Source organism: Salmo trutta, chromosome 39 (assembly GCF_901001165.1).
Source record: "Salmo trutta chromosome 39, fSalTru1.1, whole genome shotgun sequence".
Lineage (NCBI taxonomy): Eukaryota > Metazoa > Chordata > Actinopteri > Salmoniformes > Salmonidae > Salmo > Salmo trutta.
The window spans coordinates 8,150,989-8,168,074 of record NC_042995.1 but is presented as its reverse complement, the minus strand read 5'-3'; the positions used below and the strand labels follow the sequence as shown (position 1 = coordinate 8,168,074).

The following is a 17,086-nucleotide window of genomic DNA, read 5'->3' as shown; positions in this document are numbered from 1 at the left end:
TAACGCAGGAATAGCTCCTATTTCTTAGTTGGTTGACACCATTGTCCTCTGCTGGTCAGTGAGTGTCACTGTTTTACCTCTAAATTCAGGTAAATTTGTAATGAGGAGGGAAAGGGAGTTTTCTATAAAAACATGTTTTTGTTTAATGGCTTTCCAATTCATTACTTTCACTGAAAAAACTATGAGAGAGAAAAATGTAAAAAAGAAAATGAACAGCAACAAAACAGTTACGCACAGACCTACACTAGGGCCTGAAGTATGTCTTGGTTAGGGAAAACTCCTAGCCTTAGGTCATACGACAAAACGTACAGTTTTATGAACCAGAACGCTAACTTATGGCACCTCGAGGCGCTTCTTGAGGTCCTGGATCTCTCTCTCCATGTGGTAGATATCATCAGACAACTGCCGGTGGCCGGACTGGGCCTTCATCAGTTGGCAGTGGAGACGCTTCACGATGGCATTGTACCGTCTGTTCTGGATCTGAGAACAACACACTTGGGTTTTAAACAGATATTGTAGCTTTTGATTTTTGTTGACATTGTCCTGCATTTCTTCCTTTTTGTATGTACAACACTTTGAGCTGCATGTTTGAAAGGTACCAGATAAATAGTTATTCTTATTATGAATACTGTACATGGTGGGTCTTTATCTAACAGAAACTCTCTGGAGTGACTTATTTTCTGTTGGATGAGAGGAAAATGAGGGTGAGTGAGCATCAGACAATAGGGATTCACTACCGTACCTCGATATGCTTCTTAATCAGTGTGTGACTCTCAAACTCCTTCAAGATGAGCTCTCTTCTCTCAGTCACCATCTTCCTCCGGGCTGAGATCTGCCCCCTCATTTCATCCATCTCTTTCTGTCAAGAGATTGCAGATTTATTATTGATTCACGATAACAATTTGCGAACAGGTGAATTGGAGAAAACAGGGATCACAGGACCAAATTAAAGTTGTTTTTAACATATCCCATATGACTGTAATCTGTCAACATCTACACTGGTTCCTCATCTGCTCTTACCTGTGCCTGCTTCACAGCATTCCCCTCTGGGTTCTCCAGGTCGGCCCTCAGCTCCTCTCTCCTCTCTGTGAGCACTCTGACCAGAGCCCTTTTCTCCACTAGCTCCCTGTGAGCCCTCGTCTGGCTCTCCGCTTGCAAGACAGCTGTCCGGTGGCCCTCCATCTTGTTCCGGTAGGTGTTGTAACCGGCCAGCACGCGGCTGAAGTTGTCCTCCTCTTCCTCGATCAGCATTCGGAGCTCTGTGTTTTCGTTGTAGACGGTGATGGAACGCAAGCCCAGGTCTTGCATGTGTCGCTGCAGGTGTTCCATCTCACCCTCCAGGATGAGAATCTGCCTCACATTGGATTTTAACTCCACTTCAGCTTCTTTGCCTTTCTTCTCAATGTCTGATAGTATGGCCTGGTAGCAGATGAAAACAACATTGCTTTACACTGAGTGTTAAAACAAATGTTCTAATATTAATGTTGCATGGAATATATAATTTAAGCAGCAATAATTACAGTGTTCCTGGAGTTTTCAAATGTTACTGGTCATTGTGTTAGCAGGTAAGGAGAGTTTCACCTGGAGAGAGCTGAGCACTTGTTGTTTCTCCTGGAGCGCCACAATCTGGGCATATCCTTGTTGAGAGACGTCTTCTAAAGCTTGTGTTAGAGAGAAGTCAGGCCCTCCGTGTGTCTCTACAGCAATACATGGAAGGGACGCTGTCACATCTGAAGAAAGAAGGTGGTTTGTTATTAGCTAAGCTAGCTAACGTTAGCTTCCTAAATTAGCTTGTTGTAGTCCTAACGTTAACTCTTTAGTATCTCCACCCCCAACAACTTTAGGCATACTTTGCTGCTGTTTTAGCAAAGCATCCCAAGATAATACAGGCAGTCCAACATTTTATACGGAATTTGCTATATGTTTTCTTGCCATTTTCCACCGTCATCCCAGCAGAGTTGGCCATGTTGACACGTTTGTTGTTGTGCGCGAAACAGAGTTGATTTTCGCGCTCAGCTCAGCACGTGCGCTCTCTTGGCCTGGCTGAAGTTCCTGGGGGGGTTCAGGTGGGATTCCCCCAATACGACCCAGATTGACTGACTTCACCTTTGCCGAGTAAAGCAATATACTTATGTTAAGAATTAAACCATTAAAGAAACCAGAAGTTCGGACACACCCAAAGAGTTCCATTGAATTGAGTGGCTCATCTTCATTTTCCAGATATTGGAGAAACGTTCATTTGTGCCCTTCCCACTCAAAATGTAGGGGAAATAAATAGTGATCGTTATTCAAATCCATTGGTCAGTGAAGTAAACTAAAGGAAATGTAGCCCTAGTTTTCGTATTAATTTATTTTACAATGGATTTCCAGATGTCCGGATTTGGTTCTATACATCATTTTTATGTGATAAATGACAGGGACTTGTCCCTATGGTTTCTGGTGGTACGAGACAGTATAAATGTGAGTTATGTGTATTTACATGTTTCTTTGTTCCCAGTGTGAGGCCATAGCCTACTGGTTAGGTCCACAAGTGGTGTTTTAGGGTTAGCGAATAAAGTAGGGACCATTCTCTCTCTCTCTCTCTCTCTCTCTCTCACGCTCTCTCTATACCTTTATAAATCTAATTGATGATATGAAAAGATGGCAGTTATAGAGAAAATGTGTCTGTAGGCCATTTGATTGCACACAGCAGCCCTCCAGGATATGTACTCAGTCACTCATTTTGTTTCCTTACTATAACCAGAATATAGGAAGGATATAAGGAAGCTAGTACTAATACATCCCCATTACGCTTCAACACACACTTCCTCTAAGTGTGTGCGCGTGTGTGTGTGATGGGATCAAGTCCTTTCAGTTTTTGTGCAGCCTACTGGAAATGTATTGCGACCATCCAGATGAACAAAACAAGGTTCCTTTCCCAGGCCCATGCAGCCTATAAAGCCATGACCCAGTAGGATTTGGCTGTGAAGGCGCTAGCTGGGCTGAAGGCTGGTGAGGGACCCACCATTTGGTAAACAATAGCCAATAGATTTGATTTACTAGCACAGGACCTGACAGCTATTTGTGCTGGTGGATGTAAATATTTTATTTGTTGTTTGGGTTTGTTTGCGCACAAAAAATAGCAAATTGTTTGAACGTGATGACAGTTGGAGTTCCCCATTTGTGGTTGAAGTTCCCCATTTGTGGTTTGCCTCCAGATGCTAAAGTTCTGAGTAATTAGCTGCTGTGGTTTCTGAGTCTTGTGGCTTTATTGAGGCACATTTACGGTGTACGAAATAGGTACAGGTGTGTGCCGGTGCCCCATAACCAGTTATGAAAACAAAACGGATGTGCTGCAGTGAACATCATGATCTTATAGGCTATTGCGCCATTACATCCTATGAACTTTTTATGCGTTTGGATTTCTCATGTGTGTTTGATTAAATAGAGCCCTCCTCAGTCAATCCCAGTCTCAGTCCCATAGACACAACAGGATAAACTGTATGTATGACTCAACAGGGTGCTCCCCCTCCCTGCCTCCTTCCCTCCAATCCCTCCCTCCTTCCAATCCCTCCCTCCATCTGTGACTCAATATAACCACAACTATTTCCTGTCTGGTTCCCTGACATTGACTCTCATTCCCTGTGTTTCATCAGCACTAAAACATGTGTATCTGTTGCTATTATTTTGTCCACTCCATCCTTCCTAAAAATAGGAAGAGAGACAACAAAGAGGGGATGGATGGAGATACAGTAGCTATGTTTATTTTTAATTTCATACAATGTTGATCTTTTAAATACCATTAATGGCCCTAGAACAGGGGTTGTTGGCTGTGGCTGGTCAACTACATTAATACCCTGTTATTCATCTCATCTGCTGTTATTTGGGCCACCTGTGTTTTGAGGTGAATACTGATACTGAGGTTTCCATGTGTTTGATGCCATTCCATTTGCTCCGTTCCAGACATTATTATGAGCTGTCCTCCCCACAGCAGCCTCTACTGATTTGAAGTATAGTAATTTGAGTGGTTGCATCAGCAGTTTTACAAATGAAACCTTTATTGAAAGCCGAGCTGATTTGTGTGCTATTGTTGCCCATTTTCTGAAAGGTTACAGAGTGGTGCCAGCTATATGCCAGACTGAAAACAAATGAAACAGTCTTTGTTTCAGTGGACGACATTAATACTGTCTTAAGAGTGCAACTGTCGAGCTGAGATGGTGTAGTTAGGTGCCGTTAATGCACGCTTTGACATGGAAATGACATACGAGTGAAGAAAGCTTTCAAGGGAAATATGGTGTGTGTGTTGAATTGTTCTAATCCAAGCATGGACAGATCGATTCCTCACTTCGCAAATGGATTTTCATGTGAAGAAGGCAAACTGAGCATAGTAATGACATTACACGTCAACAAAAGAGTATCTCATTTCATTTTAAATCAGAGACATGAGGCGAAGTGGGGGAGGGGCAGGACTATAGGGGTCAGTGAAATCAGGGAATGAGTAAGGAGAGTAGGGGGCCTCTAAATATGCATGACACAGCACTCCCAGCATGCATCACTAACTGGGGTTATTCCCTTCTAACCACAGAAAGCACATAAAATCGAGGCGCCCTGCACTCGTACGCCTGAGACAGTGTCAAGTTTTCAGAGATCTGCTGAGGTAAAACAGTCTCTCAGGGTGAAATGTAATGGTCTAATGGCATCCCTGTTTTCCTATAAAATGGGTTGAAGCATGGCAATATTGGTGATAATAACGGAGCATTTATAATCTCTCTCCTGTATTTTTACAATTGTATATGACTTTATTGGAATGTTCTATAAACACACAAAAAACTGAACACAGAATTGAATACGAGATATCTCAGAAAATACATAAATATTGAAAACTTCATAAAACTAAATTAAAAGTGAGCCAAATTCAGTTTGTTTTCGCAGTATAAAAATACAAAAATCTATTCCATATGCAGACAGTCCAGCTATCTAAAAGATATGAATTGCACCTCATCTACAGCCCTGAGCTGGGAATGGGATTAAAGAGATATCAGTTACTAATTCATCAATTAAGTGCCCTGGGTCTCCTTCCTCATTCATCATATGCTGATTCTGAAGGCCCCGAAGTAGCTTCCCTCAGCTTCCGGGTCCAGCAGCCAGGAGTTGGACACGCTGACGTAGATACTGTCCCCGGGCCCCAGGGGGAAAGCCCCTCCCTGCTGCTGACAACACATGTGGTAGTGGCTCCTCTGCCAGTGCTTGGTGCTGCCGCTTTTCATCAGCACAGCTGGCCTGTGGGGGGCACTGTGACTGTGACGCTCGTGGAACACGTATTGTATAAGAAGGGCAACAGCCCCGGCCCCGGCTCCATCTTCTCTGTGAATGCTAGGCTCTGCTGAAGCCCCTCTTCTCCCTGGAGCATGAGACCCAGACTCCAACAGTGACTCCTCTACCTGGTCGTAGTACCTGAAGCAGGTTTTGGCGTAGATGTAGTACAGGCCTCCCTCGCGGACCAGGATCCTGCCGTCATGGTACCCGATCTTGGACAGGTGTCCATGGGCGTGGTCCCAGTGGATCATGGTGTTCTGGATGTCTCTCTGGATGTGCCCACTGGGAGGCTGAATGGGCAGGTGGGCTGATGGTGTGACCTCCCTGGGTTTGGTTGGGCACCTCTGTGACTCCCCTCTCTGGAGGTCGTCCGATGTCTCAACTAGGGCTGGTCCGGTCTGGGTGACCTGAAGTTGACAACAGAGACAGCGGCAAGAGATGTTAGAGGTCACAGTAGCCCAAATCCCTCATTGGGCATCGATACACTGCTGTTAGATGCATTTATAGAGTTATTGACCACTTGTCACTTAAACTTTTTTTTACTGCAGTAGGCTAAATCAGGGTCACACAGTGTATTTCTTAAACAAATCTACTTTGAAACAAGTATACACCTTCACACATGGTTGTGGGCTTAAAAAGAAGACTCCTGCACCATGTCAGATGTAGAGTTGAAATGTATTACATTTTGAGTTTGCATTTCAATATTACCCTTTATTTCCATGACAGAAGACTGAACTATAACAAAACCGTTTGACATAGAACATCGGATTTTCTGCAAGTTTTTGAAATAATGTTTATTAATTATGAAAAATATGAATAACATTGCACCCATGAGGCCACTAGGTCACTTTATATGTACAGTATATAGTGTATTCTAGTCATAGACATCCTATATAACTACTGCTGTACACACCTTCTCTATTAATATAGTGTCCCAACTGTCCCTACACACCAATATACATATTTATATTCCGGACTCTGACATCGTTCATTCTGATATTTCTTAATTTCTTTCTTTTTACTTTTTGGATTATGTGTATATTGTTTTGTATTGTTAGGTATTACTGCACTGTTGGAGCATTTCGCTGCACCTGCGATAACATCTGTAAATCTGTGTAAACCAATAAACTTTTATTTGATTTGTTGCTCTCTTGCAATACATAAAGCTACTTTGTAAGCCATAAGAGGCAATAGCCAGTAAAACCATCCATACAATATGAAACACTTTGTCTCTGTTTGAAGTTTAATGTGTTATAGATGTTGTGGTGAGAGAGCAACCACTTGAAATGGATTACATTTAGTGCAATGTGTATTTGTGGCAATCATTGTATATAATAATTTTTTTGTCCAATGTTTTCTTGCAGCACCTGCAAACTGTTATAACAATAACTTTTTTCATACAAAATACAACTTTGTGCTATAGAATTACATAGATTTTATGATCATTTTTAGAGTATAATCCAATGTAAGAGACCTATGCATTAGTATTTGTATTATGATTACCTGTTGAAGATGACCTGTCAAGTGAAGTACAACAGCAACACTTGATACCACTTGAAGTAATCCCATGAAAACGACGGTACCAATAAGAGTTCTGTTTGAAATTGGTTCTGTTCTCCTAAGCTGCTGAAATCTTGGCAGACTGCTTTCCATTTCCTAAAGATCCGTTTAATACTGAACATCAAATATCCACTGTGTTTCAAACAGACCCAATGTTAGGCTATGCTTTCCCCGAGATGTGTTTGTATTTCAGCGTATTCTCATTACCAATAGAAGTTTTAGGAGGCGGTTTTCTCAGTTTAGTACCCCCCCTCTTTGAGGACCAATCAGATTACAGATTCATTTAAATAGCTTTTTAACACCACCAGGGGCGCTGTTGTAAAATACTGTGCGAAAAACATGATTTAGGACTACATATCCCAGCATTCAACACCACTCTTTGACCTTGCTGGAAGCGTGATTACATTCTTTACAATGTTACTACATCTGAGATGATAAACTCATGTAAGTAGTTTACACTTATTTCGTATACACTGTAGCCAGATGCTTACGCAGAAATGTATTCGACTGTGTGGCCTCGTCTCGCCCCTCCACATGCGCAAGAGAATATGGAAGGACCTAGCAAATCGATCACTTGTATCATCAAGACGTTATTGTAACAATCATTTGGGAGATTTATACCGGAATGAGTCTGTACAAAGATATCTTCGGCAGCTTGTGGAAGAGTACAGAGATGTCACCAAAACATTACAACATGGGTTTCTCAACGACTCTGCCAGGAAAGAGTTGAACAAGAGAGAGGTGGGACTTTCACCAGTGGCCACTGCGTTTCAGAGCGCTGAACATGCCGTGAAAGACCTAGAGGAGGTTGAAACTCTGCTTCAGAGTAAGTAAGCTGTGTTCTGTTTTGTGTATTTTGTTAATTGCTAACTAGCTAGTGGTCTTTCTGTGTCTTCCTTTCATACGTGTCTCTAACGCCTGTGTGCCGTAATGACCAGAAGAGGTCGCCAATGCTTCAAAAACAATGTGCTAACTGTGAAATGTGTCATGTATCTGAAAATGTTATACATTGTCATCCATATTCTCATTTTACAGGGACAGTCGGTTCCAAAGAGGAAGACCGACAAATGGTCCAGCTACTGAAAGAGGAACAAGCACAGATCACCCAAAGAATCGAGTCATTGAGAAAAGATGTACGAACAGACATTAGACACAGAACATTTTAAATGTCTGCCTTGGTCAGTCTGGAACTTGATGAGAAAATCTGAATTCATATTCCCCCAGTTGATCCAGACACTAGTACCCAGTGACCCACATGACACCAGTAATGTCCTTCTGGAGGTGGTAACAGGGCGGACAACAGGAGGTGAGTCAGTGAACTGTAATTACTCAATGAACAGCATAGGCCATGGCCAACAGCTCTCCATTACACTCCTGGTCCTAATGATAATGTATGTCCCCTCTGGTACACATGTTTTGATCCAGGTGACATCTGTCAACAGTTCACCAGAGAGATGTTTGACATGTACCAAGGCCTTGCCAGCTACAAGAACTGGGACTTTGAGATATTCAACTACACACCTGCTGAATATGGTAATGCTTCTCTTCAGTCTGTCCTATATGGGTCACTGGATGAAAGTGTCTGTGTTTATGTATGATTGATTGGTGTGTTTATGGTCTGATTTGATTCACTCAGGTGGACTGCACCATGCGGCAGTAAGGATAGCGGGGGAGAGTGTGTACCGGCGTCTGAAGCATGAGGGAGGGACACACCGGGTTCAGAGGATCCCCGAGGTGGGCCTGTCCTCCAGGATGCAACGCATTCACACAGGAACCATGACCGTCATCGTCCTGCCACAACCCAACGAGGTCTGCCTGTCTGCCTGCCTGCCTGTCTGTCTGTCTGCCCGTCTGTCTGTCTGTCTGCACGATAATAAATTGGCATTCTGTTTTGTAGCTGGACATCAGCATTGACCCTAAGGACCTGCGGGTTGATACGTTCAGATCGAGAGGGGCGGGAGGTCAAAGTGTCAACACAACAGACAGTGCTGTCCGAATAGTACACCTGCCAACAGGTAAGAGCTTACAGTTTGGAGAAACAGAATATGTATTGAAAATCCACTTTAAGAAGTAAAAAAAAAAATCAATGGCACTTCTCAATTCTTGATTTTGAATTGATCTCCTGATATTGACTGAATTGAAATGGAATTACTGACTCACCCGTTCTCTGACCCTAGGTACGGAATTACTGACTGACCCGTTCTCTGACCCTAGGTACGGAATTACTGACTGACCCGTTCTGACCCTAGGTACGGAATTACTGACTGACCCGTTCTCTGACCCTAGGTACGGAATTACTGACTGACCCGTTCTCTGACCCTAGGTACGGTGGCAGAGTGTCAGACGTCCCGCTCTCAGCTGCAGAACCGTGACACGGCCCTGCGCGTGCTGAAGGCCCGCCTCTACCAGAGCATGATGGGTAGAGAGACGGAGCAGAGACTTACGGCACGCAAACAGCAGGTGATCCCCGACACAGTCCCATCCTAAAGCTTTACTGTCCCCCTCCTCCCTCCCCCCAACTCACCTCAGAGCCATTCATGTTACTCCTTCTCCAGGTGGGCACTCGCTCCCAGTCGGAGAGGATTCGCTCCTACAACTTCAGCCAGGACCGCGTGACAGATCACCGGACTGGCTATGTGACCAGAGATATCAAGGTGGACTTCTAACTATGCAAACAAGCAGTCTATAATGGAAGTTGATTTGTTGTGTAATGTTTGTCATGTCATGCTTTTACATGTAGTGGTAAGTTGGTTAATGTGTCTTCTGTATTCTCTTGGCAGGAGTTCATGAGGGGCGGAGAGCCCCTGGATGATCTGATCTCAGAGCTGTTGGAACACGGAGACAAGGAGGCTCTGCTGGAGCTGGTGGTGACCTGCATTCAGAGATACTGACTCAAGACAGTGTGACGCCTTAGTTCTGGGAGCTAGCTAACATGACCCACTGCTGCAGCACTGACAGGAGAACAGTCAGACTGGTGGAGTCAGAGCAGATACGGAAGCAGTGGCGCAAACACTGATCCTGGTTCAGTTTGTGAAAAGAATGGCGTGTGGGTGGAGAAAAGAGAGCCTGGCTGCAGACAACCCAGCTCTTTAACCAGTCTCAAACATATACACAATTACACCCTAGCATCTTAATAAAGTCCCAAAATGTTACTGAAAATAGTTGGCGATGAGCCCTGCTCCTATTGGGTGTGTCAGAGCTATGTTTCAGCCCAACACACACGCTCTAATCTCAAGCACCCAGGCTGTCTGGCAGCTGGCCAGCCATGGCATCAGTATCTCTCACACACAGCCATAGCAATGAGCGTGTATTGGCACCAATGAAGGGTTGAATTACCTTCGAGGCTACTCAAGCCCCTGTGAAATGTTTGAGTTGCTCTGACAGAAGTCTGCAAAATAAATCCAGGGAAGACTATTGATTACTAAAGGCTGGACTAAAGGCTGATGGACTAAAGGAAGAAGCATAGAGAAAATGTCCACACCAGCAGAATGTATATTCAACATTGTACTTTTTTTTTTTTATTGCAAGCCATCTTTAATCAATCATACTGTAGAAAACTTTCTTTGCGTTTTCTTTCTCGCATACTCCAACCATGTTGGGCTACGGTTCAGGGCTGGGTTTCCCCAAAGCAGCGTAGCACTAGGATCATGTTAATTCCATTGAAACTAAATAGACAAAAGATGACCTTAGTGCTAAGATGGTTTTGGGAGACCCAGGCCTGAGCATGTACAGGTGGCGATGTGGAAAATGACCACCACCACAGTAAGGACATCACAGCGGTCCTTCACAAGCCATCCACAAATTATCCAGTTAAAAATACATCACTCATAAGAAAATATCTCTGGGAATGATATTGTCTGTCTGTCATGGCTGTATGCTATTCAACTCAAATAAAAAAGCAGGAGGGCATCAGGCATTGAAAAAGGAAATTGTAAAGAGTAACACTTCAAGTTAGGACAGCTAAAGCCACTGATCCAGCTTGTTTCAGACGTCTGCTTGTCCTATCGTTCAACCCCAAAAGCTTCTGATATACTGTAACTTGGGTGGTTGGATGGGTAAAATTCAACCTGAACAATTCTGAAATGATGGCATCTTGGTGAGTAGCTAACTCGAGTTCTCTGTAGCCTACAGGGACCTGACCTGCGTATCCAGGTATTGATATGACGTTGCTAGAATTGTCCCATTACACAATAACAGTCTCTAACAACATCCCCCAGTTTGTCAAGCCTTGTCTGTTTAAAAAGAGTTCATATGAATTAGCCTGGGTATTAGTTATCATCTCCCCGTTGCCTCAGGCTCCTGGAGGATTTCCCGTTCTCTGCTTTCCTCTTCCTGAACGTGGCCCCAGCTCCCGACGCGGGGCCACCGTCGTCGCCCAAAGAGGTGATGATACGCTCCCTAAACTTGGGTTTGGGCTCAGGTGGCAGCTCCGCGGGGGCGCTAGCTGAACCTTCCACCTGTGGTAGCTGCAGGTCCACTTTCTCACTGGAGGAGAGAACATGGGGTATAGAGCAGATAGGTGAGTTATTAGTTTAGCATTTAATAAGGCACACAATAACAAGTTGGCTAAAATAGAGACAGACTAGCACCAGGGTCCTGTTCATTAAGGCAAACTGTAACAAAATCTCATAGTTAAATCCAAGTGAAGACATTGACGGTATAACAGTCTCTTACTAAGGCTCTTCTTCTTCCTGTATCTGCTCCCAGGCTCCGTAAGGGTTGGTCTTCCTGGGCTTCTTAACAGCAGGCCTCTCCTCTTTCTCCTCAGGCACAGCTGTCGGTGTGTCTTTGGCCACTTCGTCTCCCTTCCCCCCATCATCCTCACCATCTTTATCCTCTCCCTCCTTGTCTGAAGGCGGTGTATTCTTTTTGTGAGGAGAGCAAATGATTATTGAAATAATCGTCAGTCACCATGACTCAAATCCTAAACTAATGCCTACTATTGTTTGTGCCCATTCACTACCAATGGGGTTGTATTGAGAACTCAGAGTCTCACCCTGAACTGAATCTTGGTGACCTGATTGGAATCCTCTCCTTCCCCAGCTCCGTTGGTACTGTTGGAGCTGTCCTCCCCAGAGAGGGGTTCTGGCTGTAGGGCAGATGGGTCATCTACCCCTGGGGGGCCCACTATCTCTCCACTGGGCCCAGACCCAGACTCACCACCGGCAGGGAGATCTGCAGGTCTTTCCCAGCTGGACTCTGTCAGAGTGGGGGAAACATCAAAACTATGTCAAACATAATTATGTAAAACATACATCATTCTTGTCATTACCAATCTTTATAGACTGACCTCCAGTCTCTGTGTTGTAGTAGTAGGTAAATCCATCAGGACTGACTGCCTCCATCCAGGCACTACCTAAGGAGATCTACAGGGGAAAAAAGTGTGTTCATACCAGGACTTGAATGCATTACCTCGGTACATTACACTGACTCTAAACATATCAAATAGGTAATAACATACAAGAGACTTCCTGGTGAAAAGAAAGTTATTAAGAAAAATAAATTAAATAGTTGTGTGTACCTCAGTTTGACCAGGCTGTGGAGATGGTGTGCTCTTTCCCTGCAACCCAGATGGTTTGTCCCACTGAAATTCTGAAAAGATATAAAAACACAATGCTTCAGGAGAAAGGTGAATGGTCCTAGGTGTATGTTCAAAACTGATTTATTAAAGTCACAGTCTGACTTTTAACCCGTCATCTCTGATATCTGCGGAGGTGTTGTGGTCTTCAGCCTACCCATGGTTCGTACCCATGGTTCGTACAGACAGTTGCAAACCAAATGCAAGGGCTTTCAAGTACTTTTTTAAGCACTAATATTTATTTCCAAGGACCAGCAATTTGTAATAGTTCCTATTATGCAATTGTTTCTATTCGCCACCAGATGGCAGTATATTCACCAAGACCTCATAAAAAAAAACATACTATTCATTACATTTACATTTTTACATTTTAGTCATTTAGCAGACGCTCTTATCCAGAGCGACTTACAGTGGTGAATGCATACATTTCATACAATTTCATACATATCATACATTTGGTTTTTTTTTGTTTTTTTTCTGTGCTGGCCCCCCATGGGAATTGAACCCACAACCCTGGTGTTGCAAACACCATGCTCTACCAACTGAGCTACAGGGAAGGCTGTACTACCTTACAAGCTCTACTCAATAATACGTTTCTACTACATACATGAGGTAAATCAGTACTGATGTAATTTGAGTAGTGATGAGCAGAGTTTTGGGACATGCCTACTTGTGAACACACATTTCTTATTCGCATTACTACACAACTCCAGCTTTATGACAGTATTGTAGTTTTAGTGGGAATCTACTACTCAATAGCTACGACAAAACGTCTTGCTTCAGCTTTAGAGTTGCCGGTCGGGAGAAGGGCTGTGTGAGGAAAACAGCACGTGAACGACAACCAGAACAGCAGGAGCACGGCTGCCGCTTGATAAAGTGGAATATCGCAGGCGCCCCTTGAATGAGGAAAAAAAAAAAGCTCTGGAGAGAAAAAGTCTCAATGTAGAACTGGCACCAGTGCAGGATGCAGTGTTGTACCTTTCCCCTCCAGGGCAGATTACACCATGTTGCCCAGCATTTTAGCTATCGATGTGATGTTTGGCAGTGCCTAATCAGTCGGTTCTGTACCTGCCTGGCTGAGTGGCAGTGTGGGTAGAATGAGAGAGCTCGCCTGGCAACCAGAGTGCGAAACACATGAAATAAAATTCGGTAGTGTACCTGGAAAGGAATTCGTAAGAGCAATATATTTTTCTAATATTTTTCATATTAACATATTTGATCGTTTTCTGTTCTCCTCTCATTTTAATTCAAGTACTTTTCAAGTACCAACTTCAGATTTTCAAGGTATTCAAGTAATTGAATTTCAGAGTGCCAAATTCAATTACTTTAAGCACTTCAAGCACCTTGTGTGAACCTTGCCTACCTCCTGTCATAGAGTTGTAGTAGTATGTGAGTCCTTCGCCTGTCTTTCCCTCCACCCAGTTCTCTGATTCCTTTCTGGGCATCCTCTCCTTTCCAGGCTTTCGCTTCTTTTCTTGTTTTCGAGATGGAGATTGAGATGGAACTGGGCTTGGAGTTTGGGCTTTGGTTTGAGATGGGGAACCTAAGCAAACACACAAAATCACATTGATATATTAGCCATTTGAGCAGACCCTCTTTTCCAAAACGACTTACACCGAGTGTGTTCTAACAACTTTTTAAAAGCTTCAAGTTTCATTAGTCGTAGTATGTACAGTATACGCATGGTGTACATCATCCGACAAAATGCTTACTTGACAGGTTCCTTCTCGACAATGCAACAACAATAAGAGATAATAAAATATTAGAATACAAAAACTATAAGAAACAATGGTAATAAGTTACACACTCATTAGACGGTACAAATAAAAACAGACTGGCAGGTTATTAAGTTAGTAAATCAATAAAACATTTAATTAAGAAGTTACCTGATGGTTTTATCCCCAACCTTTTCATATCCTCTTCATAAGCTTTCAGTGCAGCCGCCTCCATCGTTGCAAACTCTTTAGACTGACGATCCTCCTTCTTCGCCTTGTCAATGCTCTTCTTTTGCATCTGTACAGAAGAAGGGCCGGAGTATCAGTCAAGTCACCAATGAGATGACAGCATGGGGTGAGAGTGGCATATCTGGACCTTATCTCTGCTGAAATACACCACTAGGCCAGCCAGGAGGGCTATGCATGCTAAGCTGCGTTTACAAAGCATCAATAGTTTCCCTTGCAACAGTGACCCCTGTTGATACCTCTGTGTAATAACGTGTTATCAGCAGACTACATAGAACCCAGAGAGAAAACAGTATAGTCTCAGGTGATTGACAACATTTATGGCATCTGTATTTCTTATGCAGTATGTTAGCTACAACCCTGGCACTGACAGGCACCCATCTTTCTATGTTTCACAAGTGAAGGAAAAACACAATGATGACAACTCACCTCAGCAATTTTGGCAGCAACATTTTCTTTGTGATTCTTCCCTCGTTCATGAAACTCAACACTCTGCATGAGAAACAAACAAGCACAGGGGTGAATACATGATCAAATCTTGTCCTCAGCCACAACCCACAACTTGCAGTCATAACGTAACAGAATACTCTCTCTTTGACACAGATCACCAAGAACAAGTAAGCATTCATTCAACGTTAGTAACATGAGTAGGGCCTAGTCAAAGAGACTGAATAACTAGCATGATGATCATGCCTGAATGGGTAGCTAGTCAGCTAAGTACACCAACTTTACATACCGGTACAAATTACATGACAATTTACTCAACACTCACAGGTTTATTGTCGGCTATCCAGCACTTGCAGTACTGGCAGAATTTCTTTGGCTGGGACTTCCAATATTCCGACCTGAGTAATACAAACAAAATAAACAACTTCATAAACATGTGTTTGAAAGCTGATCAGAATAGCAATTTGGACAGTGAATAAAATGCAACCATGGTCGTACAAACTGAACTAGCTAGCTCGCTAGCTTATGAATAGATGCAACACTATGAAATCAAATGTTATTGGTCATATTATACAACAGGTGTGGACTTTACAGTGAAATGCTCATTTATGAGACAATTCCCAACAGTGCAGAGTTAAAAAGTAAGACATATGTCTACACTGTATGTTATTTTAATGGACATTTTTTTTGCTTTATTTATTTATTTATATATATATATATATATATATATATATATATATATATATATATAGCACATTTTTTTGTCCATTAAAATATCATACAGTGTAGACATGTCTTACTTTTTAACTTGTTTTTGAAAGAAAAGCACATTTTTGTCCATTAAAATCACATCAAATTGATCAGAAATACAGTGTCACATTGTAAATGTTGTAAATTACTATTGTAGCTGGAAACAGCTGATTTTTAATGGCATATCTACATAGGCGTACAGAGGCCCATTATCAGCAACCATCACTCCTGTGTTCCAATGGCACGTTGTGTTAGCTAATCCAAGTTTATCATTTTAAAAGGCTAATTGATCATTAGAAAACCCTTTTGCAATTATGTTAGCACAGCTGAAAACTGTTGTTCTGATTAAAGATGCAATAAAACTGTCCTTCTTTAGACTAGTTCAGTATCTGGAGCATCAGCATTTGTGGGTTCGATTACAGGCTCAAATGGCCAGAAACAAAGAACTTTCTTCTGAAACTCAACAGTCTATTCTTCTTCTGAGAAATGAAGGCTATTCCATGCAAGAAATTGCCAAGAAACTGAACATCTCGTACAACGCTGTGTACTACTCCCTTCACAGAACAGCGCAAACTGGCTCCAGCCAGAATAGAAAGAGGAGTGGGAGGCCCCGGTGCACAACTGAGCAAGTGGACAAGTACATTAGAGTATCTAGTTTGAGAAACAGATGCCTCACAAGTCCTCAACTGGCAGCTTCATTAAACAGTACCCACAAAACACCAGTCTCAACGTCAACAGTGAGGAGGCGACTCCGGGATGCTGGCCTTCTAAGCAGAGTTCCTCTGTCCAGTGTCTGTGTTCTTTTGCCCATCTTAATCTTTTCTTTTTATTGGCCAGTCTGAGATATGGCTTTTTCTTTGCAACTCTGCCTAGAAGGCCAGCATCCCGGAGTCACCTCTTCACTGTTGACGTTGAGACTGGTGTTTTTCGGGTACTATTTAATGAAGCCGTGTTCCAATGGCACTCCGTTGTCAGTTTAGCCTACATTTCACTGATCTTAGTAGCATTTTACTCCCTCTGTTTAATATAACACACATACATTCATTATTAATTTCGGTTGGCTATCCTGATGTGAAGTTTGTTCTAGAGAAAGTATTTGACTCCAGTGACAAAATGAAGGAAATTAGAAGGGGGGAGAATTTCGACAGGCAAGAAAATGCCTTTAGTAAATCTTAAACAAAATACTCACATTGTATTTTCTGATCCAATATAACGTTAAAATAATTGAGGTTAAACAACCTAGCTAGCTAGCTACGCACAAAAGCCGAAAATGTTGAACATTCTCAACCATCAACAACACGGCGTCCGTTTCTTATGACGTATGTACGGATGTCTTTGAGGGTCAAAACTGTTTGTACTCGCTACTGTTATCGCTATTATTGGCTTTATTTTGACAACAAAGTCGTTTGAATTGCAGTTTATTATGAAGAATATGAGAAGAATGGATTGAATTATGAAATTAAATAAATATGTCATCCGTCCCGTGTAGACGGAA

At 42.7% G+C, this 17,086-nt stretch overlaps 4 protein-coding genes across 5 annotated transcripts; 1 reads left to right on the top strand and 3 right to left on the bottom strand.

The window, feature by feature from the left end:
• Positions 1 to 127: 127 nt before the first annotated feature.
• Positions 128 to 2,079, bottom strand: LOC115179699 (coiled-coil domain-containing protein 122-like). The gene is made up of 5 exons (XM_029741382.1): positions 1,933 to 2,079; positions 1,582 to 1,730; positions 1,021 to 1,419; positions 743 to 859; positions 128 to 480 (listed from the first exon to the last, which is right to left on the bottom strand). Exons 1-5 carry the CDS (start codon positions 1,964 to 1,966, stop codon positions 334 to 336), a joined length of 846 nt encoding a protein of 281 aa, XP_029597242.1. The 5' UTR covers positions 1,967 to 2,079; the 3' UTR covers positions 128 to 333.
• Positions 2,080 to 4,019: 1,940 nt separating this feature from the next.
• Positions 4,020 to 9,463, bottom strand: LOC115179125 (tumor necrosis factor ligand superfamily member 11). Of its 2 annotated transcripts, none has more exons than XM_029740406.1 (2): positions 6,799 to 7,216; positions 4,020 to 5,702 (listed from the first exon to the last, which is right to left on the bottom strand). In XM_029740406.1, the coding sequence occupies exons 1-2, from the start codon at positions 6,946 to 6,948 to the stop codon at positions 5,067 to 5,069; spliced, it is 786 nt and encodes a 261-aa protein (XP_029596266.1). In that variant the 5' UTR covers positions 6,949 to 7,216; the 3' UTR covers positions 4,020 to 5,066. The 2 variants fall into 2 exon arrangements, with proteins under 2 accessions (XP_029596266.1, XP_029596267.1); XM_029740407.1 differs by lacking the exon at positions 6,799 to 7,216 and adding an exon at positions 9,380 to 9,463 and having other exon boundaries at positions 4,024 to 5,702.
• On the top strand, positions 7,201 to 10,779 carry mtrf1 (mitochondrial translational release factor 1). Its single transcript, XM_029740404.1, has 9 exons — positions 7,201 to 7,681; positions 7,891 to 7,988; positions 8,080 to 8,161; positions 8,281 to 8,388; positions 8,492 to 8,664; positions 8,753 to 8,870; positions 9,179 to 9,315; positions 9,411 to 9,509; positions 9,636 to 10,779. Exons 1-9 carry the CDS (start codon positions 7,339 to 7,341, stop codon positions 9,744 to 9,746), a joined length of 1,269 nt encoding a protein of 422 aa, XP_029596264.1. The 5' UTR covers positions 7,201 to 7,338; the 3' UTR covers positions 9,747 to 10,779.
• On the bottom strand, positions 10,349 to 16,917 carry LOC115179124 (WW domain-binding protein 4). Its single transcript, XM_029740405.1, has 10 exons — positions 16,781 to 16,917; positions 15,167 to 15,239; positions 14,824 to 14,886; positions 14,320 to 14,446; positions 13,797 to 13,976; positions 12,377 to 12,447; positions 12,146 to 12,221; positions 11,852 to 12,054; positions 11,530 to 11,720; positions 10,349 to 11,340 (listed from the first exon to the last, which is right to left on the bottom strand). Coding segments are annotated over exons 1-10 (1,203 nt in total). The 5' UTR covers positions 16,783 to 16,917; the 3' UTR covers positions 10,349 to 11,123.
• Positions 16,918 to 17,086: the final 169 nt, after the last annotated feature.

Bases quoted from the DNA above. Each gene is read 5' to 3' on its own strand.
- mtrf1 (XM_029740404.1), top strand. From the start codon at position 7,339: ATGCTTACGCAGAAATGTATTCGACTGTGTGGCCTCGTCTCGCCCCTC. The intron at 9,316-9,410 runs GTGATCCCCGAC...CTCCTTCTCCAG, and splicing joins TTACGGCACGCAAACAGCAG to GTGGGCACTCGCTCCCAGTC. The intron at 9,510-9,635 runs GTGGACTTCTAA...TTCTCTTGGCAG, and splicing joins ATGTGACCAGAGATATCAAG to GAGTTCATGAGGGGCGGAGA.
- LOC115179699 (XM_029741382.1), bottom strand. From the start codon at position 1,966: ATGGCCAACTCTGCTGGGATGACGGTGGAAAATG. The intron at 1,731-1,932 runs GCAAGAAAACAT...TTCTTTCTTCAG, and splicing joins TGGGATGACGGTGGAAAATG to ATGTGACAGCGTCCCTTCCA. The intron at 481-742 runs GTACGGTAGTGA...TGTTGTTCTCAG, and splicing joins TGATTAAGAAGCATATCGAG to ATCCAGAACAGACGGTACAA.
- LOC115179124 (XM_029740405.1), bottom strand. The intron at 12,448-13,796 runs GTAGGCAAGGTT...ATATCTTTTCAG, and splicing joins CTACAACTCTATGACAGGAG to AATTTCAGTGGGACAAACCA. The intron at 11,721-11,851 runs GTGAGACTCTGA...CCTCACAAAAAG, and splicing joins TCACCAAGATTCAGTTCAGG to AATACACCGCCTTCAGACAA.
- LOC115179125 (XM_029740406.1), bottom strand. From the start codon at position 6,948: ATGGAAAGCAGTCTGCCAAGATTTCAGCAGCTTAGGAGAACAGAACCA. The intron at 5,703-6,798 runs GTAATCATAATA...TGTCAACTTCAG, and splicing joins TGACAGGTCATCTTCAACAG to GTCACCCAGACCGGACCAGC.